Here is an 18,652-nt window from a genome sequence, read left to right on the forward strand (position 1 = left end):
GTGAAAATAAAAGTGCGTATGAGCAGAACAAGAAGAAATTCAGGTTCATCTACTTAACCTGTAAGAGGTTATGTAGATATGCTAAGAGGGTAATCGCTTCGGAACACCTTAAACTATACAAGGGGTTTCCTCCTTTCTGAGCCAGTGGCTGGTGTGACTCCTGTTGTGGGTCTCTCCTGTTCCCGCCTCTGAATTGGCGTCTAAACTGAGCGTTGAGTAATGCCTATCCTTATCTATACTATGATATTCCTCTAGAGAATGGAAAAGAAGTAAAAAAGGTTGGCCAAAGGGCAAACTAAAATTAACTGCCTGATATAAACAAATCGATTTTTCATGGAACATCCATGGTAGAGAGTTGGAAAAATTCCTTTGCTATGGAATTATTTTAATGCCAGAGACTGACTGACATCCTGTATAGCTTTAGCATTTAATAAGTGCCCCGATAGCACCAAAGTAAAAACATTCATGGGATTCTAGGTCCCAGGTCTTCTTAAATGTTCATGGTTTTTGAAAACCTTTACAAAAGGGACCATTTTCCGGTGCAAATTTTAACTGATGTCCAGTTATAATATATCCCATCTCAAAAATTACTATCCGAATTATTACTCAATCACTTCGAAGAAGTCAGTAAAATGGCTAAGTATGACGAATGAGTAAAAAAAAAAAACAATAAACAGAACTTGAGGATTACCTAAATTTGGGAACTTAAATGAACTTTCATACAGTGTATCTTTGAAAATAGATGAACTTGTGAAAACATTGGAGAAAAACACGCAAAACAGAATCTAGGGCAGACTAAATACAAAAAGTGCTTACCTGTCTGAACATCATGTTCAGACAGGTAAGCCCTGCTACAAAACTTAGATTGCTGAAATTATATAAACAGATTTGGTGGGACAGAATGTACTTGTGGCAGTGGAAAAAGGCATATATTGTTCCAGTTCCAAAAAAGATAAAAATCTGACCAATCCTAATAGTTACTGTCCTACTTCCTTGAAGTGAGCTGTTGGAAAAATCGTCAAAAAATTGATAAATAATCGACTCATTTGGATTTTAGAAAGAAAAGATCTTTAATCCTTGCATCAAGCAGGATTTCAACAGTACCATTCAACTATTGATCAAATGATCAATTTATAAAATGCTATGTACAACAGTTTTATTAGGAAACACTGTGTCGGAGTCTTCTTTGATCTATAGAAGGCTTTTGATGTGACTTGAAATAATGCTTCAACCACAAGAATGGGACATTTGTCGAATGGGGCAGTCTGTGGATAAGTATTTCTCTTAATGCTTTACTAAAGAAGATAATCCATCTGAATCAGCAAGGGTTCCATGCAAGTAACTATGATAATTTAAGCAACATGCTGCTGTTCACTGCTCTACAAGTGGAATCCCATAAACAAGCAGACGTTATTTATTTCGACTTTCGTAAGGCGTTTGACATCATCCCTCATGATTTACGTCTGTTGAAGATTGGTCATCTGGTGTTGGTGCTAAGATAATTATGTTGTTGCTGAGCTATGTTGCAGGTAGACCATTAAATACTTAGGAAGATTCTCAAATGAGTTTAAAGCTTTATCCAAAGTACCTTCGAGATCTAACGTTGGCTCTTTGTTGTTTGTTCTGTTTATGAATGATACTGGATTGGATATATCTTCTAAATTTTTCTTCTAATTTCTTATTTTTTTATTATCTAAATTGCTAATATGTTTATTTAATTAAGAGTTTCATTAAATCTAATAATTTACAGGTACTATTTTTAAATACTGAGTGATTCAAAGAAACGGGAAATTTAAAAAATTAAATAACATTAATGAAAAATTTTTTTTAGAAAATGAATTTTATTTCATGTAATTGTACAAATGTTGCCATTTTAGGATACATACATTTTAGTTTATTTTTTAAAGATGACATCTTGCAGGTGACCTCCTCTTCTACGTAAACACTCACGAAGTCTCTTCCTTAAATTGTTCATGGTTTGACGTAACATCTTAACTGGAATTTCCGCAATTGCTTCTCGGATCTTTGCTTTCAGTTCTTCCTTCAGTTGTAGCAGGTCTACTACTGTGGAACACTTTGCTTTTAAGGTGACCCCACAAAAAGTAATCGCAAGCTGAGAGATCAGGCGATCTGGGAGGCCATCTAATGTCACCGTTTCGTGAAATGAGACGTTTTCCAAACAATCGGCGTACAGTTGCCATCGATATTCGTGCAATATGTGACGTTGCTCCGTCTTGTTGAAACCAGGCTGTGTTAAGAATCGGTGGAAATCTCTTTTATTGTTCCACAACAAAGGTTTCAAGCACGGCTACGTAACGAGCCGACGTCACTGTAATCGCAAGACCGTTGTCATCCTCAAAAAAATAAGGGCCTATAACACCGTAAGATGACATAGCACACCACACGGTCACTTTCTGGCTGTGCAACGGACGCTGGTGTAGCAGCGTAGGATTTTCTTGTGCCCAGTATCTGAAATTTTGCTGGTTAACAAATCCACTGAGGTGGAAATGCGCTTCGTCTGACATCCACAGTTCGTGAACAAACTCTTCGTTATCATTTATCTTCTGAAGCGTTACATTACAGAATTGTGCTCGCACAACTGCATCGTTCGGTTTCAGTTCCTGGACGATCTGCAACTTGTACGGAGGGAATTGTAAGTCCTTCGCTAACATTCTTCGAACACTTGAACAATGCGATTGTTAAGATGCTGTGAGACGACGGATTGACCGATGTGGACTTCGTGTGACAGCATCTTGCAAAGCTTGAACATTCTGTGGTGTACGGACGGTTCGCTCACGGCCTGGAGGTTTCTTTTTCATTGCCGAACCGGTTTCCTCAAAATTAGATATCCATGTTTTAATTGCTTGTGCTGATGGAACACGATCGTGCCGTCCCAGATTAAAATGACGGCGAAATTCTCTACGCGCTCCCTCCACACTGTCATTGTTTTTGTAAAACTTTTGATAGCAAATGCACGTTGCGCACCACTCCAAGGATCCATGACAACTAAATGGCAGGTTAGGTTAGAGAGGCTAACCCACCTGGTTGGTCTAGTGGTTAACGCGTCTTCTCAAATCAGCTGATTTGGAAGTCGAGAGTTCCAGCGTTCAAGTCCTAGTAAAGCCAGATATTTTTACACGGATTTGAATACTAGATCGTGGATACCGGTGTTCTTTGGTGGTTGGGTTTCAATTAACCACACATCTCAGGAATGGTCGAACTGAGAATGTACAAGACTACTCTTCATTTACACTCATACATATCATCCTCATTCATCCTCTGAAGAATTATCTAAACGGTAGTTACTGGAGGCTAAACAGGAAAAAGAAAAAGGTTAGAGAGGCTGGCGCCACTTATCAAGTGGTACCAATCGCTATGGCTACCAACACAACTTTCAAAATTTCCTGTTTCTTTGAATCACTCTGTATAAGAGTATACATGCTTTTCTGTTTGTTTTTCCAGTATAAATATGGTCACAGGTGATTCTATATACCAAACATTTATCATTTATTATCTTCATAATTTGTTTAATGAATGTTTCAAATAGTTTCTTTTTTATGTGAATATGTGGTTTAAGTTGTATAATTTTTTTAAAAATACTTTTCACATCAAAAATTAAAGTCATTTGCGACTTATCAGTGTAATGTAACTGTACTGGTAAATTTGTAATCACTCAGATCAACTACTCCTGAGACATGTGGTTAATTGAAACCCAACCACCGAAGAATACCGGTACTCACAATCTAGCATTCAGATCCGAATAAAAGTAACTACATTTATTAGAATTTGAACCTGAGAACTTCGACTTCAAAATCAGCTGATTTACGATGACAACTTTATAATTTTTATTACTATTAAAAAAATTTTTAATTATTTTACTAGTTATGGTATTAGGGTATCTAAATAAAAAGAATATTTGCATGAGATACTGTATATAGATGAATCACTTAATTGTTTTTGTATATACATGTAGTTGTTGGCTTATTTAATGTATGTGTATATAATATAACAAGCCTTTATTCATGGTCTTTATTTATGTATATATTCAGTAACCACTTCATGAGACTTATTTCTTATGAAGTTTATATATTTCATTTTTCTTTCCTTGTGAATAAGCGACAGCTTTGCATATTGTACGGGAATAAGCATTAATTTGTTTTTATAGAGATGGTTTGAAAAGAAATTAAATTTGTTTAAGAGCTTTCTATTTTCTTGTTATTCCTTATTGTGCTTGTTTGTCATATTAAAAAAAAATAATAAGGTCACCGCTTGATTCCAACATAATTCTTCAATTGAAACCTAACTCTAAGTATATTGATTATATATCATAATCTTTATTGTTAATTTATCATTCTTTAAAATACATTAGCACGTTAAAATTATTTATAACTTCATAATTGTTTATTAAAGATAAGCAGACCTAAAATAAAATTATCTCCAGTAGTCTGAAATAATATATAATAATCTTTAAAATTAGCAACATAAATTCTAAAATAAAAATAGTTATCCATAGTGAACGTAGCATATAACTTATTAGTCCTAGGAAAACTGACATAATATAGTGTTAAACAAAAAATAGTATGGTTTTTTCTCCCACAATATAAACTTAAGTAATGATATGTTTGGATATATAAAGATTAAATAGAAAAATATTAATCAATTTTTATTATGCTTTTATTGATGTTTTATCTTTTTTATCATTTACTTTTCTCACAGTACCCATATCCACATAGATATATGAAAATAAAGCAAAGATTGCCATTATTGCTAGAATTGTAATTTGCCAGTGTAAATTTAAATGACTTGATGCAGAAAACCCAACTGCAACGAATACAGCCTGAAAAATACAAAACTAGTTTATTAAGATATTATAATTGTGAATGTACATTTTAAAAATGTATATGATTAGTATTATGTTTTTCTACTATTGAAAATGCTTTGATTAAAATTAACTATTATGTGACTGGATTATTATAAATTTGTTTAATCCAATGTAATATAAATACCCATAAGTTTGAACAACAGTTTTTTCTAATACTTTATAAACAGCAAAAATAATTTTGTTAATTAGCAGTTATTAAAATTTCAAAAAGTTAATTGCTCTCAGTGTTAAGAGTTTTTTTTTTAGGAATGAATGACCAATGGAATTATATCTCACAAATTTTTCAAAGTGAACACAATTCAAATTCTGATAATGTGTATTTTTACTTTTCTTCAATATTCTACCATTTTTCAAGGCCTTACAACCATTTTTGTGATATGTTTGTAATCTCGTTTTCATTATTAGTTTTCAGTTAATCAGTGTAAGAAAATTCTTTTTAAAAAAATACACTTTTTGACTATTTTGAATATTTCCAGAAAATAAATTTGTTAAGATCTGACGATCTTTACAACCACAACTATTTTGAGAATAAGTGATGGCCAAAAAATTCTTTTGCTAGCAACTGTTCATTAGCAGTTTTATATTTTAATAAATACCCAAATACCAATTTTACGTATTTTTATGAAAAATGTGATAATTTTCACTTATTCTCATACTCAGCTATTTTGACTGTTCACATAGCCATCTGGATTAAACTGATCGTCATCATTAATATAAACAAGATCCAGCTCCATAATTCATTTTCAATGACCACACATTGAACCAATGCACTGGTACATGTTATTTCTTTTGTCCTGTTTAGCCTCCGGAACTACCATAAGGTATTACTTAAGAGGATGAATGAGGATGATATGTATGAATGTAAATGAATATTTACATTATCGTCATCATTAATATATATTAATGATGACGATCAGTTTAACCCAGATGGCTATGTGAACAGTCAAAATAGCTGAGTATGAGAATAAGTGAAAATTATCACATTTTCCATGAAAATACGTAAAATTGGTATTTGGGTATTTATTAAAATATAAATATAAATGTAAATGTATGAATGGTCAACCTGTACAAGACAGGTTGACCATTCCTGAGATGTGTGGTTAAATGAAACCTAACCACCAAAGAACACTGATATCCACGATCTAGTAGTCAATTCCATATAAAAGTAACTGCATTTAGCAGGATTTGAACCTTAGAACTTTTGATTATGAAATCAGCTGATTTACAATGGCAAGTTCACCGCTAGATCAACCCAGTGGGTATTGGTTCATGTCAATGCAATTGAGACATTTATGGTCTACTTTTTCAACTCATAAATAACACTAATGCTGTAAGCTTGAAATTTTTTTTCTTTTTTGTAGGGATTCAAGAATTAGCTGTTGACTGTTTAACATGCAAGAGTAATTTTTGTTATGAAACCTGGGCGATTGAGTTAAAAATTTTTTTACATTCATAATAACTTCCATGGTTAACAGTTGACTGGCAGACACTATGATATTCTTCAATTGTTCCACTATGACATCTGGAACCATTCCAATATCTCAAAATGCATATAAAAAATGATAATGTTGAATAATTGGTAATTGAAGACTTTCACATTTAAAAAAAAAATTATATTCTTAATAAGTCTCAACATTAACATTCACTTGTCAGTGGAAATTGATAAAGCTGATACGATGAAAAGGAGTGGCTACTGAAATGTCATTAGTTCATAACAAGGTTATTTCAACTTCTGAAAGGAGTTAATCTTGAGTACAGTGTTGTCTCTGGCAAATAGAGAAAAGTATGGCTTTCTATTGCATTAGGTTTTTAAACTTGATGGTAAAGGTTTCATACTTTTTAAACACCTGTTAGAATACAATAAAGCTAAGTTTAGGTTTTTTTTTTGCTTCAGATTTTTTGAAAATGAATAGAATATTTTTTTCACATTAGATTAAAATTGGTATTAAATAGCCATAAAGGATGCAAACAAATTTTGTAGATAGTAGTACACTGTGACGAAATAAATTGCTAGAGGTTGTGAAGGGATGCCCTCCAAAACATAAAAAAGTAAACCAGGAGATGATAAAAAAAATCCATCACAGAGAAATAATTAGTAGAAAAAGTAATATTATTTGTAAAAACAGAAATATGGTTAAAAGAAAAATTTTACAATGTAGTAATTTGTTTCTTCTCTTTAGGAAAAATTAACCAAGTTATTGATAAATCTTTGTTACTCATGATAATTGTCAGTGAATATTACACAGAATTATTAATGTTTACTGGGAAATTAAGCTAAGATGACCTCTAAAGTAATCAATAATATTTTGTAACATATATTTCAATATTTATCGAACAAAACTACTATACTTTTATCTCAGAATGGTATTTTTCCTTGTCTTCCTGCTGTGCTAACATTTTGAGTCCCAGTAGTGGTGTTATTGTAGTAGTGTTAAAAAAATTTCAGTTAAATATAATTATAAATATAATAGAAAAAATTAATAAACGATAACAAAAGGTAATATTTTAAGATAACATTAGTTTTATTGTAATTATTTCTTTAGGTTATGAAAGCTTTGTAAAAAAGACAGAGTAGCTAAAAGGTCTTTTTCAATATTTAGTAATACCAAAGTAATTTAAATTAAGTATAATTATTAATTTTTTATTTTTCTAATGTTACATTGCAATTTGTTCAGCTAGTGAACTAAGCAACCCCCTCACAGCCCAATGAGATAAGGATAATATGTATGACATGTAAATTAGGTGTAATCTAGTACAGACTCAGACTGACCATTCCTGAAATATACAAGTATAATTTAATAAGCATAATATGATAAATCAATTTATTTTATTACTAATATTATTATTATTTCAGTGGTTTCATGATCTCTCAGTTCCTTGATCCATGATCTCTCATTTAAGCTAATAACATTACTAATATTATATCTTCTTTCGTTCATTATAGTACCAGGAGGATGCAGGCAGTATAAATGAAAAGGTGTTGGTCTCACCAGTGGATGTTAAAAACACTTTAAACCACGGAAGAAAAAAATTATCTTAGCCAGGTCCAGAGGCAAGAGAAATTCTCTTGCCTCTGAATGGTATATTTATATCACACAGGTCTATTTTTTGAATTTTGTGCTTGTGAGCTACAATATCACATTAATATAAACAAAATGAACTACAAATAGGATTGATCGGAGAAAGAAATAATATGATTTGATAGTTTGTAAGAAAATAAATAATTTATAAGAAAATTATTTTAATTTATTATCAGTATTGTTACTGAAGTGAAGTGTCTGAGATTTTGTTTTTAAATTTTCATAATTATTATTCTTATTCATTTTTATAATTTACTTACCTTTGTAAATTTGTACAGTGCACATGACTGAGCACTCTCATCTGGATATATTACAGCAATAATTGAAAAGTTTTGTGTATTCAAGCATCCATCTCCTATACCAAGTAATAAACTGCAGAATATTGCTAAGTATACACTAAAACAGGCATTAAACACGTTATTTTAATTTTTATTAATTGTTAATAATTTTCAGAAATCAAAAGCAGATAATTTTTCCAACTTTTCTAGTAAACTGGATAGAACCTGATAAATTTTTTTTATAGTTTAAATAAATTCAGAGAGTATGTTAATGATTTTTATCTTCTAACAGAAAAATGTACATTAAGTTTAAAACAAATACTGATTAATGGTCTTTTGTAAGACCCAATCACTTTGGAGTTTTATGTTCATTTTCTCTAAATGCATAATTGAATTTTTCCAATAAGTAATGCCATATTCATGTTTAGTGATATCAAGCTAATAAAATATTAAATACAACTTTCTTTGCATGTGTGTCTTATGCAGTAAAACTTATTAATATGAACACTCCCCCGATGGGGAGTCTTATTCTTTAAGATTTTAGGGTTTGGTGTCCCCAAGGGCCTAGCTTCTGCAGCTTTTCTTCCCACTACACACTGAGCTGCAGAATACTTTACACTATACACATATACTACACCAAGAACACTACACGAATTACAACATATACATTTACTCAACTACACAACAACATCCAACACAATTTTCTCTTTAATTTACACTTGGTGGTGTTGCAACATGTTACAAAACGCAACCGTAACCTAAGATGGGAACTATCGTGCCGATGGGTGAATGGCTCTACGTAGTGTGTCTCGAACGATGTCCTCTGGGCACCAGAGCAAACCCATTTGTATTTAGCTCTAGCTCTAATATGCGTGCGCTCTGCTGGAGTGATCTATTATATCGCCGGCAAACTCCTACAAATGTTCGTAATCAGCAGTGCGGATCTTGCAATGAACTTAAGAAACTCATTCAGATGCTTTCTGATCAAGTTGCTTCGCTTACAGCCACTATTTCAGAGCTGACAAAGATGAATAAAAAGTCCTACGTCGCAGTAAATGAATCCAACAGAGTGCTCCATATGAAAGTCCTACCCGTACGGGCAGAAACTATCATAGCTGCCAATAAGCCAACTAATAAGCTCTCCGTAAACTAACCACCCCCTCTGGGATGTCAATAGCAGCATCCCATTCTAATAAGTCTCCTCCACCATCACCCCATATATTGGAGGATATGGTTGAAGAACCTCCGGACCCAAGGGCGTTGGAGTTGTCTAAAATAAAGAATACGAAAAAGAAAAAAAAGAATCACACAACTAAATTTTATATGGTTTCCTAAGTATATTTATTTTTTTTATTATTTGTTTATATTTTTTTACCCTTATGAACATTATTCAGTGGAATGTTAGAGGTCTTCGGTCCCGCATTGAAGATATTGGAGTACTGGCACACATACATGATCCAATAACATGTGTTTCCAGGAAACTCATCTTCTACAACATGACCTAGTAGCACTCAGAGGATACTTCTGTGAGAGATACGACTGTATAGTAGACAGTAGAGAGAGTGGTGGAGTGGCTATTTTCATGAAGGATGAGGTGTCGGCTACAAGGATTCAACTGACCACTCTCGTTCCTGTTGTTGCAGTAAAGATTTCTATCCCCTTCAAGTTGCATATCTGCAATCTATATCTCTCACCGAACACTGAGTTCAGTGTTCTGGATATCTCAAATCTCCTCACACAAATACCATCTCCAACGTTAATAGTAGGAGACTTCAATGCCCACCATGTTTCCTTGGTCTCGACCTTCTGCTCCACTCGAGGAAATATAGTACACAGTGTGAGACAAGACCTTTGTTTGCTGAATAATGGATCTCACACATTCATGTCTTTATCATCTAGTACTATGTCTAACATCGATCTCTCCGTATGCTCACCGAATTTACTCCCTCATCTTGATTGGTGTGTTTGTGATGACTTTCACGGCAGTGACCACAAACCAGTTGTTATTGGTTTCGGTGTAGACAACAAGGTTAAGAGAAGACCACGGAGATGGATTGTTGACAGGGCGGATTTGAATGGATATCATAAAGCCTTCCAATCACAGTATGACGATGGTGCAAACATCCTTGAGCAATGTTCCTCTTTTACGTCCATGATACTTGAAACTGCCAGCAGATATATCCCACAAACATCGACTAATCCTAAACGTACTTCCGTTCCATGGTGGAATGATGATTGCAAATGTGCTATTAAGAATCGACGGCGAGCACTTCACAAATTTAATAATAGACTTACAACTGAACATCTAAATTTGTACCGCAGAGCTAGAGCCGAATACCGTCGGGTATTCTTGAACGCTAAGAGGAATTCATGGACGAAATATGTGAACACCATCTCACGTACTACTCCCACGTCTACTGTGTGGAAAAAATCCATGTAATTTTCGAATCACCGAGACAATCTATTTTCGGTCTCATTGATGAAGGAGAATTCCTTTCATCATCTTCGGCTTTAGCAAAATCTTTCCGCTCGGTGTCTCTCACTTGATCATATAATAACGATTTTCAAAGGTACAAAGTACAGATAGAAATATTGTCGTTAAACATTGGTGATTCGGTTGGTGAATTGAACACTCCATTCGTATTTAAGGAATTGTTACACGCACTTAAGAACTCACGTGACACTTCCCCTGGACCAGACAACGATCGCCTTTGTATGCTTTCACACCTTCCTAACTCAGCACTACAACATCTTTTGAGTATTTACAATGGTTTATTCTCCGAACAAGTCTTTCCGCCTGGCCGGTCAGAAGCATTTATTATACCAGTACTAAAGCCTGGTAAAGACAAAACCGAACCCTCAAGCTACCGCCCTATTTCTTTAACAAGTGTGTTGTGTAAAATAATGGAGAAAATGGTAAACCGCAGGCTTACATGGTACTTGGAGAAACATGGCTTTCTATCTTCGGAACAGTGTGGTTTCCGACAAGGACGATCTTCCATTGACCATTTAGTGTCAATGGAAACAGCCGTACAAAACGCCTTCCTAAACCGCCAGCACCTCGTTGCTATCTTCTTCGATATAAAAAAGGCGTACGACACGGTATTCTTAACACCCTCAAGGGGTGGGGAATCAAGGGCAATATGCTTGCTTTTATCCGGGGATTCTTAAATCACCGAACGTTTCGTGTTCGTGTAGACGATTCACTTTCAGATAGTGTCGTCTTGGAGAATGGAGTACCTCAAGGTATGTATTAAGTGCCACCTTATTTTCTGTGGCCATAAACAGTATTATCAATTGTGTACAGGCTTCTGTCTCATGTTCTCTATTTGTTGACGATTTTGTTATTTACATTGCGAGCCGTTCAACGCCCACAGCAGAGCGACTACTACAGAACACTATATTTCACCTTGAGGCTTGGTCCAGGACTACTGGTTTCACATTTTCATCCGACAAAACGAAATGTGTAGTCATCTCTCGGCTACGAAATCCTTCTATTCCGCAAGTTTTTCTGAACAGAGAGCTTATTGCTATCTCTCCTTACGTCAAGTTTCTAGGTTTGATTTTTGATAGCCGTCTTATTTGGGTTAAACATATAAAGGAATTAAGGACAAAATGTTCCAAACTTTTAGATATGATGCGGGTCCTTAGTAACACCAATTGGGGAGCCGATCGGTCATGTATGTTACGTTTTTATTATTCCCTTGTTCGTTCCTGTTTAGATTATGGTTGTGTCACCTACTCTTCAGCTCGTCAAACCGTCCTTAAAATGCTGGATGGTGTACATCATGCTTTTCTTCGGCTTGCCACAGGTGCGTTTAGATCAAGCCCTGTCGCAAGCTTACTTGTAGACTGTGGTGAGCCATCACTTTCGGATAGACGAGACCAGCTTTTGTTATCTTATTTTGCCCGTCTCAAAGGACAGCCAAATCACCCGGCTTTTGACTCGGTTCTTAGAAATCCTAATTTAAGAAAGTATGAGGACCGTCCACGCTGTACTGCACCTGTAGGTGTCCGTACCCGACGTCTGCTGCAGCGTATAAATGTTGACACTCCCTCGTTCTTTCCATGCTCATATCCTCAGTGGAGAATAAACCTTGTAAATTTTACTTTTGACCTTACGACATACGATAAACAATCAACACTACCTACTGTTTTCCGGCAAATGTTTCAGTGTGTCCTCACCAAGACGAATCCAGACGCGGTGATACACCGATGGATCGAAACAAGACGATACCGTTGGTTGTGCTTTTGTTGTCAATGAAAGAACTTATATGTTTGGCCTGCCCAGTATTACGAGTATGTTCACCACTGAACTACTCCCTATAAAAAAGGCTCTAAATATCATTAACCCTAAATATAGAAACATTCTTATTTGCACTGACTCGTGTAGTGCTCTCCAGCCGTTAGAAAACTTTTATTCCAAACATCCTGTCGTCATTGAAATTTACACTGCAATCGTTGAGTTGAATAATCGCAATACAGAAGTAAGTTTTTGCTGGGTCCCTAGCCACGTAGGGATTCCAGGTAATGAACAAGCAGATTATGCTGCCAAAGAAGCGTGTATTCAACCTCCTTTCACCACCCGAGTTACTACCTCTGATTTTATTAATCGTGTAAAACTATCACTGAGAGCGAGGTGACAAAATGATTGGACTACCGTCGATAATAAACTCTGACGGATTAAAGATTCTGTGTTGCCATGGGACTCCTCTTGCAGAAAAACTCGACGTGAAGAAGTAGTCCTCTGCCTATTGCGGATAGGACATACGAGGATCACACACAAGTACCTAATTTCAGGAGGACACGCACCCCTATGGACACGATGCAACTGCCGCAAGACTGTGCACTACATTCTCACAGACTTCATATGTTATGCGGCGTTGCGTCGTAAATTTTATCTACCCAGAAACATCCGTGGTATCTTGTACAATGATAATGAAATTTTGAACCGGATATTTCTGTTTTTGCGTAGTACTAGGTTACTGCAAAAAATTTAATATTGTGATATACATTTTTTATGCTAGAAGGGTTTTTGATAATTTTTTCCCTTACTTTCAATTTTGATTTTTCTGGTTCTATGTCTTTAATTTGATTATCGGAGTAGGGAGCCTTTTGCACTCCCTATCGGAATTAGTTAAGTTTAATATAGTTTCCTTTTTCTAGATTTCCAGATTTTCAGTTATTATTAAATTTATTTTACTAATTCTTCTATTATTTTATCGTTTACCTTGTTATTTTTTTAATATACTTATGAGATATTGTTTTTAATTTTTTTTTTTTGCAATGGTGAAGACCATAAAAAGGTTAATTCTGTAAATATGAGAAAAATAATATGTTCATTAAGTAAAAATATTATTAACTATGTTATTAAGTACTTAGATGAGGAGAAAAAAATCTGATGTGGATACCACATGGCTTCCTTGTGTGCCTATTTAATTACATATACACATTTTTTGCTGCACTTCATTTAAACTTATTTCATTTGAAAGTGAGATACATACGATCCTCTAATTCTTTAATAAAGTGGACAGTTACACAAATGCGTTGTGGTGTACACTACATTGCATCACATTTTTTTGTGATGTCCGTATCAGCATTTTATATTAGTTTATATATTAATTTTGTTTCATGTTGCTCAAGTAGTTATGTGCTGGAAGTGAGAACGTGTCATATCCGTAACCGTGGACACATCGGTTCAAATCCAACTTCGTATACATATATTTTTTTAACTTTTTTTAAATTTAAATAAATTGATTTATTAATAATACTAAAATCTGTAGAAATTTTTGAATTAAAATGAGAAGTACATAAAATTTTATTTCACTAATAACTTATGATTTTTTTTCATATATTTTTTTTAATGTTATTATTTATTGTAAAAACGTTTTTACAATCACAAGTTAATAATAATTAATAAATCAATATATTTAAATTAAAAAAAAAAAGTTTAAAAAAAGGAGATGTCGGATTTGAACCGATGTGCCTTCCCCTTGTAAGATCCAAATATTTGATTAATTAAAATTTTATTTGGCTATAATTCTGGAAGCAATGAAAATAAGTACCACTTATTATATATCGTTGAAAAGGAGGGCTTACTGCAGTTAAGTGAAAGTCCAAAATTCAAATTTTTTGGAGTATTTAAAAAATAATAATTTTATATTTCTTTTATTTAATTGTTTTTTATTTTGAAAAAGCCTTTTTTTTTTAGAAAACTGATTCAGGTTTCAGCCCACAATATATTTTAATATCAGTAGATTTAATTAAAACTAAATAGTTGTGAATCATTTTATTTAGTAGTACAAATCATGTTAAATTTAATCATACAGGTGTATGCTTAAAATTACAAATTAACCTACATTCCTAACAAATGAAGAAATAAATATAAATGTGGTTTAATTAAAAAAAAAAAAAAAAAAACATTTACTATAACAAACATCATTCATTACGCCAAACTTAAAAAATTATGTCATTAAATATTACAGGAATTTGCAGTTTATTATAAGAATAAAATGAACATCAGATTTTTTTCTAAAATGAATGTTTTTGTAAAAAACGTTTTTGTGTAATGCTTATTCTGTCTATGTTTAAGTATACTTTGGTACTTGTATAGTTTCATAGAGATGCAGACAACTGAGATTATAATATTAATTAAAAATTAATTCACTAATTAACTTACTTGCTTTCTATTATTGCTTTGTCATTTGTATTTCCAAAAACAGCAGATGAAGGAATATTGATATAAATAAGTGCAAAAGAAAGAAACTGGGCTGCTATGCCTACAATGAGAAATATGCTACGTATCCATCTCAGTTTACTGAAACGCTGCCCTTGAAGAATCTGAAAGCAGCCACCTTAAAAAATGGTAGAAATTTAAAAATTTAATTTTAAGTACAATTGTTGTGGTTTTAATGCAACTTTAATAGAAGTGAAGTAACATGTTTAATATAATAATATGAATAACCATATATTTATCCCTGACTGGAGCAAAATCAAAGGGAGGGTAATGTTTTTCATGTGTTTGTATGTATGTATTGTTGTTCATTCGTTTCATTGTAGAGCCCAAAAAATTGAACTGATTTTCACAAATCTGTTAATATCTTTGGATTTGTTTTGACACTGTAGGTGAAATTGGATAGATAGTGTCACTGTATTGAAAAATGGATGCTATGTTGTACTCAAAAAAAGATTTTTTTCAAACTTCACAATGTAGATATCAAATGGAAACTCTTTAACAATTATAGTGATAGACAAAAAAATTTTTTTTAAATGTTTCTCCAAGTGTGATACCATTTCTTGAATTGATTTTTTGCACACATTACAGATCTGTAAATACAATTTTTCTATCATCCTTAGTTTTAAATAAATTACACTAAAAAAAATTAGGGAAGATATAATTAAAATCTGTAAAATTAAAAATTTTACATGGCCTTACCTGTGTTAGAATGACTTCACTACATTTTTCTTTTATAAATAGCTTCAGGCAATCCCGAATTAATGTCCAACAGCAGTCGGTTAGCATGTTAACATTCCATTTTCCTTTATAGCAGCTTTCTGTCGCCAAGATGTCTTGGTAGAAATGTTCACGTGTTCGTCACTTATGTCTCCGAGGTTGTCTGGGAAAAAATCCAGATGCGAGTGGAGGAAATGTATTTTCAAAGACATATTACATCTCATAGCTCTGTATGAAGTAAGAAGTTGATTAACAATATTGTGGTAATTGTCAGATTTTTGTTTGCTGAGAAACTTTTTTTGAACGTCTTTAAATGAAGCCTGAGCTGCACTTTATACATTATTTAACATTGAGTTAAATACATCATCTTTGACCAACTGTCTTATTTGAAGACCAACAAATATTCCTTCCTTAATTTTTTCTTCACTTAGATTTGGAAATTTCTGCCTCATGTACAAAAATCCGAAAGTATCCTTCTTCATTGCTTTTACAAAACTTTTCATTAATCCTAGCTTGATATGGGAGGGGATAAAAATATTTTTTTGGGTTCAACTAAGGGCTCATGAATAATATCTTTCTAATTTGGAGTTAAGTTGTCTTGTTTCTTCCACTCTGTAGTAACATAATGTACATCCCTAGCTCGGTAGTCCCATTCGCAAAGAAAACACATGTATTTATTACAGCCTAACTGCATGCCTAACAATATATATATAACTTTCAAACCACCACATATGTTCCAGCTATGTTTTTTATAATTTATTTTTTCAAGAACATCCTTCATCACATTGTATGTCACTTTCAATTAATACCATAAGCGACAGATATCGAAGGATATTTGTTACTGTTTGTGTAGTAGAACCACTTTTAAACTATACTTGGACGAATCTATGAAAAGGCTCCAGTCCCCAGGTTTATGAACTTGCCCTAAGTGCAACATAAGCTCATCAATATTTGTGCAATAAACCAAATTATTTTCATCAATAAAGTACTGAGAAAGTTCTTTTTATCGACTTCAAGAGCCCGAAATCTTTGTATTTTTTTGAAGCAAATTTCAACCTTGCCGTCTTGATCCAAGTCATTTAATTCACCTTGTGATATAAGATGCGGATTCTTGGAAGATAATTCAAAATCGAAATCATTGTTGTCTTTTTCAGTACTGCCTGATTCTTCATTGCTGCTTTTGAAACATACATTCACAGGTAGCTTAGGAACTGGAATAATTTCACTGTGAGGTACAGGCCTAATTGCAGATTACAATGAAGGATATTTTACGGTATGTTGAGATTTTTTAGAAATTCCAGACACACTTGTTAAACAAAAGTAACAATCGGTTACACGATCCTTTGGTTCATGCCAAACCATAGGTACACCAAATGGGAAAGCCTTCCGTGTACCTTTCAGCCATCCTCTTAAATATATAAAATAATTAGTGCATACTATATGACGAGCCGATGTCTTATCCTGATCACCAATTTTACACTGAAAGTACAAATGATATGCTTTTTTAATTAAAGGTGTAATGTTTTGATTTTACAGTAAACTCACCATATACATAACAAAAGCCATCCACATTATTTACACAATTTCAAGGCATTATGACACTGCACTGTTAACAAACTTAACACAGCAATAAGACTGAACAAAATGAATTCATTCCTAAATCCAGTGCTTAATACACACAATACAGCAGTGTTTTCAGCTACATGTTTTGACCTGCACAGACATTATTAATCTTGTCAATGGAGGCTCACTCTTCAGTATTTGATATGATGTCATAATATGTGACTATGACATGATTTAATTCTCTGTCTAGTATTGTTTGTTTATACCTTACAAATTATGTTAACCAAGTTAAACAATAAAAAATTAACAAAATTCAATATAGGAGCTTAAAATGCTAATTATACATTGAAAAATTAGAAAATCCTTAATTAAAATTAAAAAATTTTTCAAAAATAGTAGATAATAGAAAGATTCTGAGTTCATATTCATTTTCAGCATAAAAACAAATTAAAATCATATATCGCATGTTAGGAAACAAAAATTATATTTATCAGTGTTATCTTTGAATATAATAACAATTTCTGGATGTCGAACATTAACTCTCACAATGTCGGACTTAAATCACCAAATGAAAACTTATGGCGAGAGGATTCCGAAACAAATGTAAAATATTAAATAAGCAATAATGAAATAAGTAAATATCAATTAAATAGGTATTAAATTAGTTAAAAAGCGACGTGATGCGGAAAGTCGGACTAGTCGAAGCTTACCATAAAGAAAAATTGGTGGCGGTGATGCCCCGGACAAATCCAACACTACGTCCGTGCAATAACATAACATAACGCACACGTCCGGGGCGGGCAACGACATGGTACTTCGGTTCTTTCACTTATCCCGATCAACGGGGCACTGGTGTTGCTCAGGAGTTCTCCTGCAAAGTACGGGGTTGGCGGTTCCGAGTTGGTTGCGGTTGTGCTTCTCAGTTTCGCTGTTTGTAGCGGCAGCGGGAGGCATGATCATGATCTGTTTTGTCGACGCTGGACGGAGTGCCCATCCCTTTTCCAGTTGTAAAGCCGGGTTGAGCTTGTTTCTTGCGAAAACTTGCGCCGCTCAGCGTGAGTGAGTCACTTCGGTCCTTGGTAGGGATTGTCCTATGGGTGAGGATATCGGAGCCATTACTGCTACGTGCGAGCCCTGTGATGTCGGTATCTTGGATCAGGCAGTACCTGACTCCTCGGCCCTGGTTAAATTTGTGGGAAGCAGTTGACTAGGGTAATCTAGGCAGAATGTATGATTCGGAGCACACGCAACCGTCTCTCTGCCCGCACTTTATGACATATTGACTGACGATACTATAGAGACTTATGAAAGCATCTACATCCACATCTTCCGTGACAGGGTGTCCACGTAAAAACCTCGTCCAGGAGAACCTTTGTCTTCGGCGAAGAGAAGGAAG

The 18,652-nt window shown here is 33.8% G+C and overlaps 1 protein-coding gene across 2 annotated transcripts in view; it reads right to left on the reverse strand.

Moving 5' to 3' along the window:
- Positions 1-4,500: 4,500 nt before the first annotated feature.
- LOC142320126 (UNC93-like protein MFSD11) overlaps positions 4,501-18,652 on the reverse strand; it is a 42,483-nt gene continuing 28,331 nt past the window's right edge. The window contains exons 6-8 of one of the 2 annotated variants that reach the window (XM_075357805.1): positions 14,920-15,094; positions 8,223-8,358; positions 4,501-4,837 (exon numbers count right to left, since the gene is read on the reverse strand). In XM_075357805.1, coding sequence (XP_075213920.1) covers positions 4,667-4,837; positions 8,223-8,358; positions 14,920-15,094 — 482 coding nt within the window. In that variant the 3' untranslated portion in view covers positions 4,501-4,666. The remainder of the gene's footprint in view (positions 4,838-8,222; positions 8,359-14,919; positions 15,095-18,652) is intronic. The other variant, XM_075357804.1, reaches the window with a different exon arrangement.

The sequence above is a fragment of the Lycorma delicatula genome, chromosome 2 (genome assembly GCF_047948215.1).
Source record: "Lycorma delicatula isolate Av1 chromosome 2, ASM4794821v1, whole genome shotgun sequence".
Classification (NCBI taxonomy): Eukaryota; Metazoa; Arthropoda; class Insecta; order Hemiptera; family Fulgoridae; genus Lycorma; species Lycorma delicatula.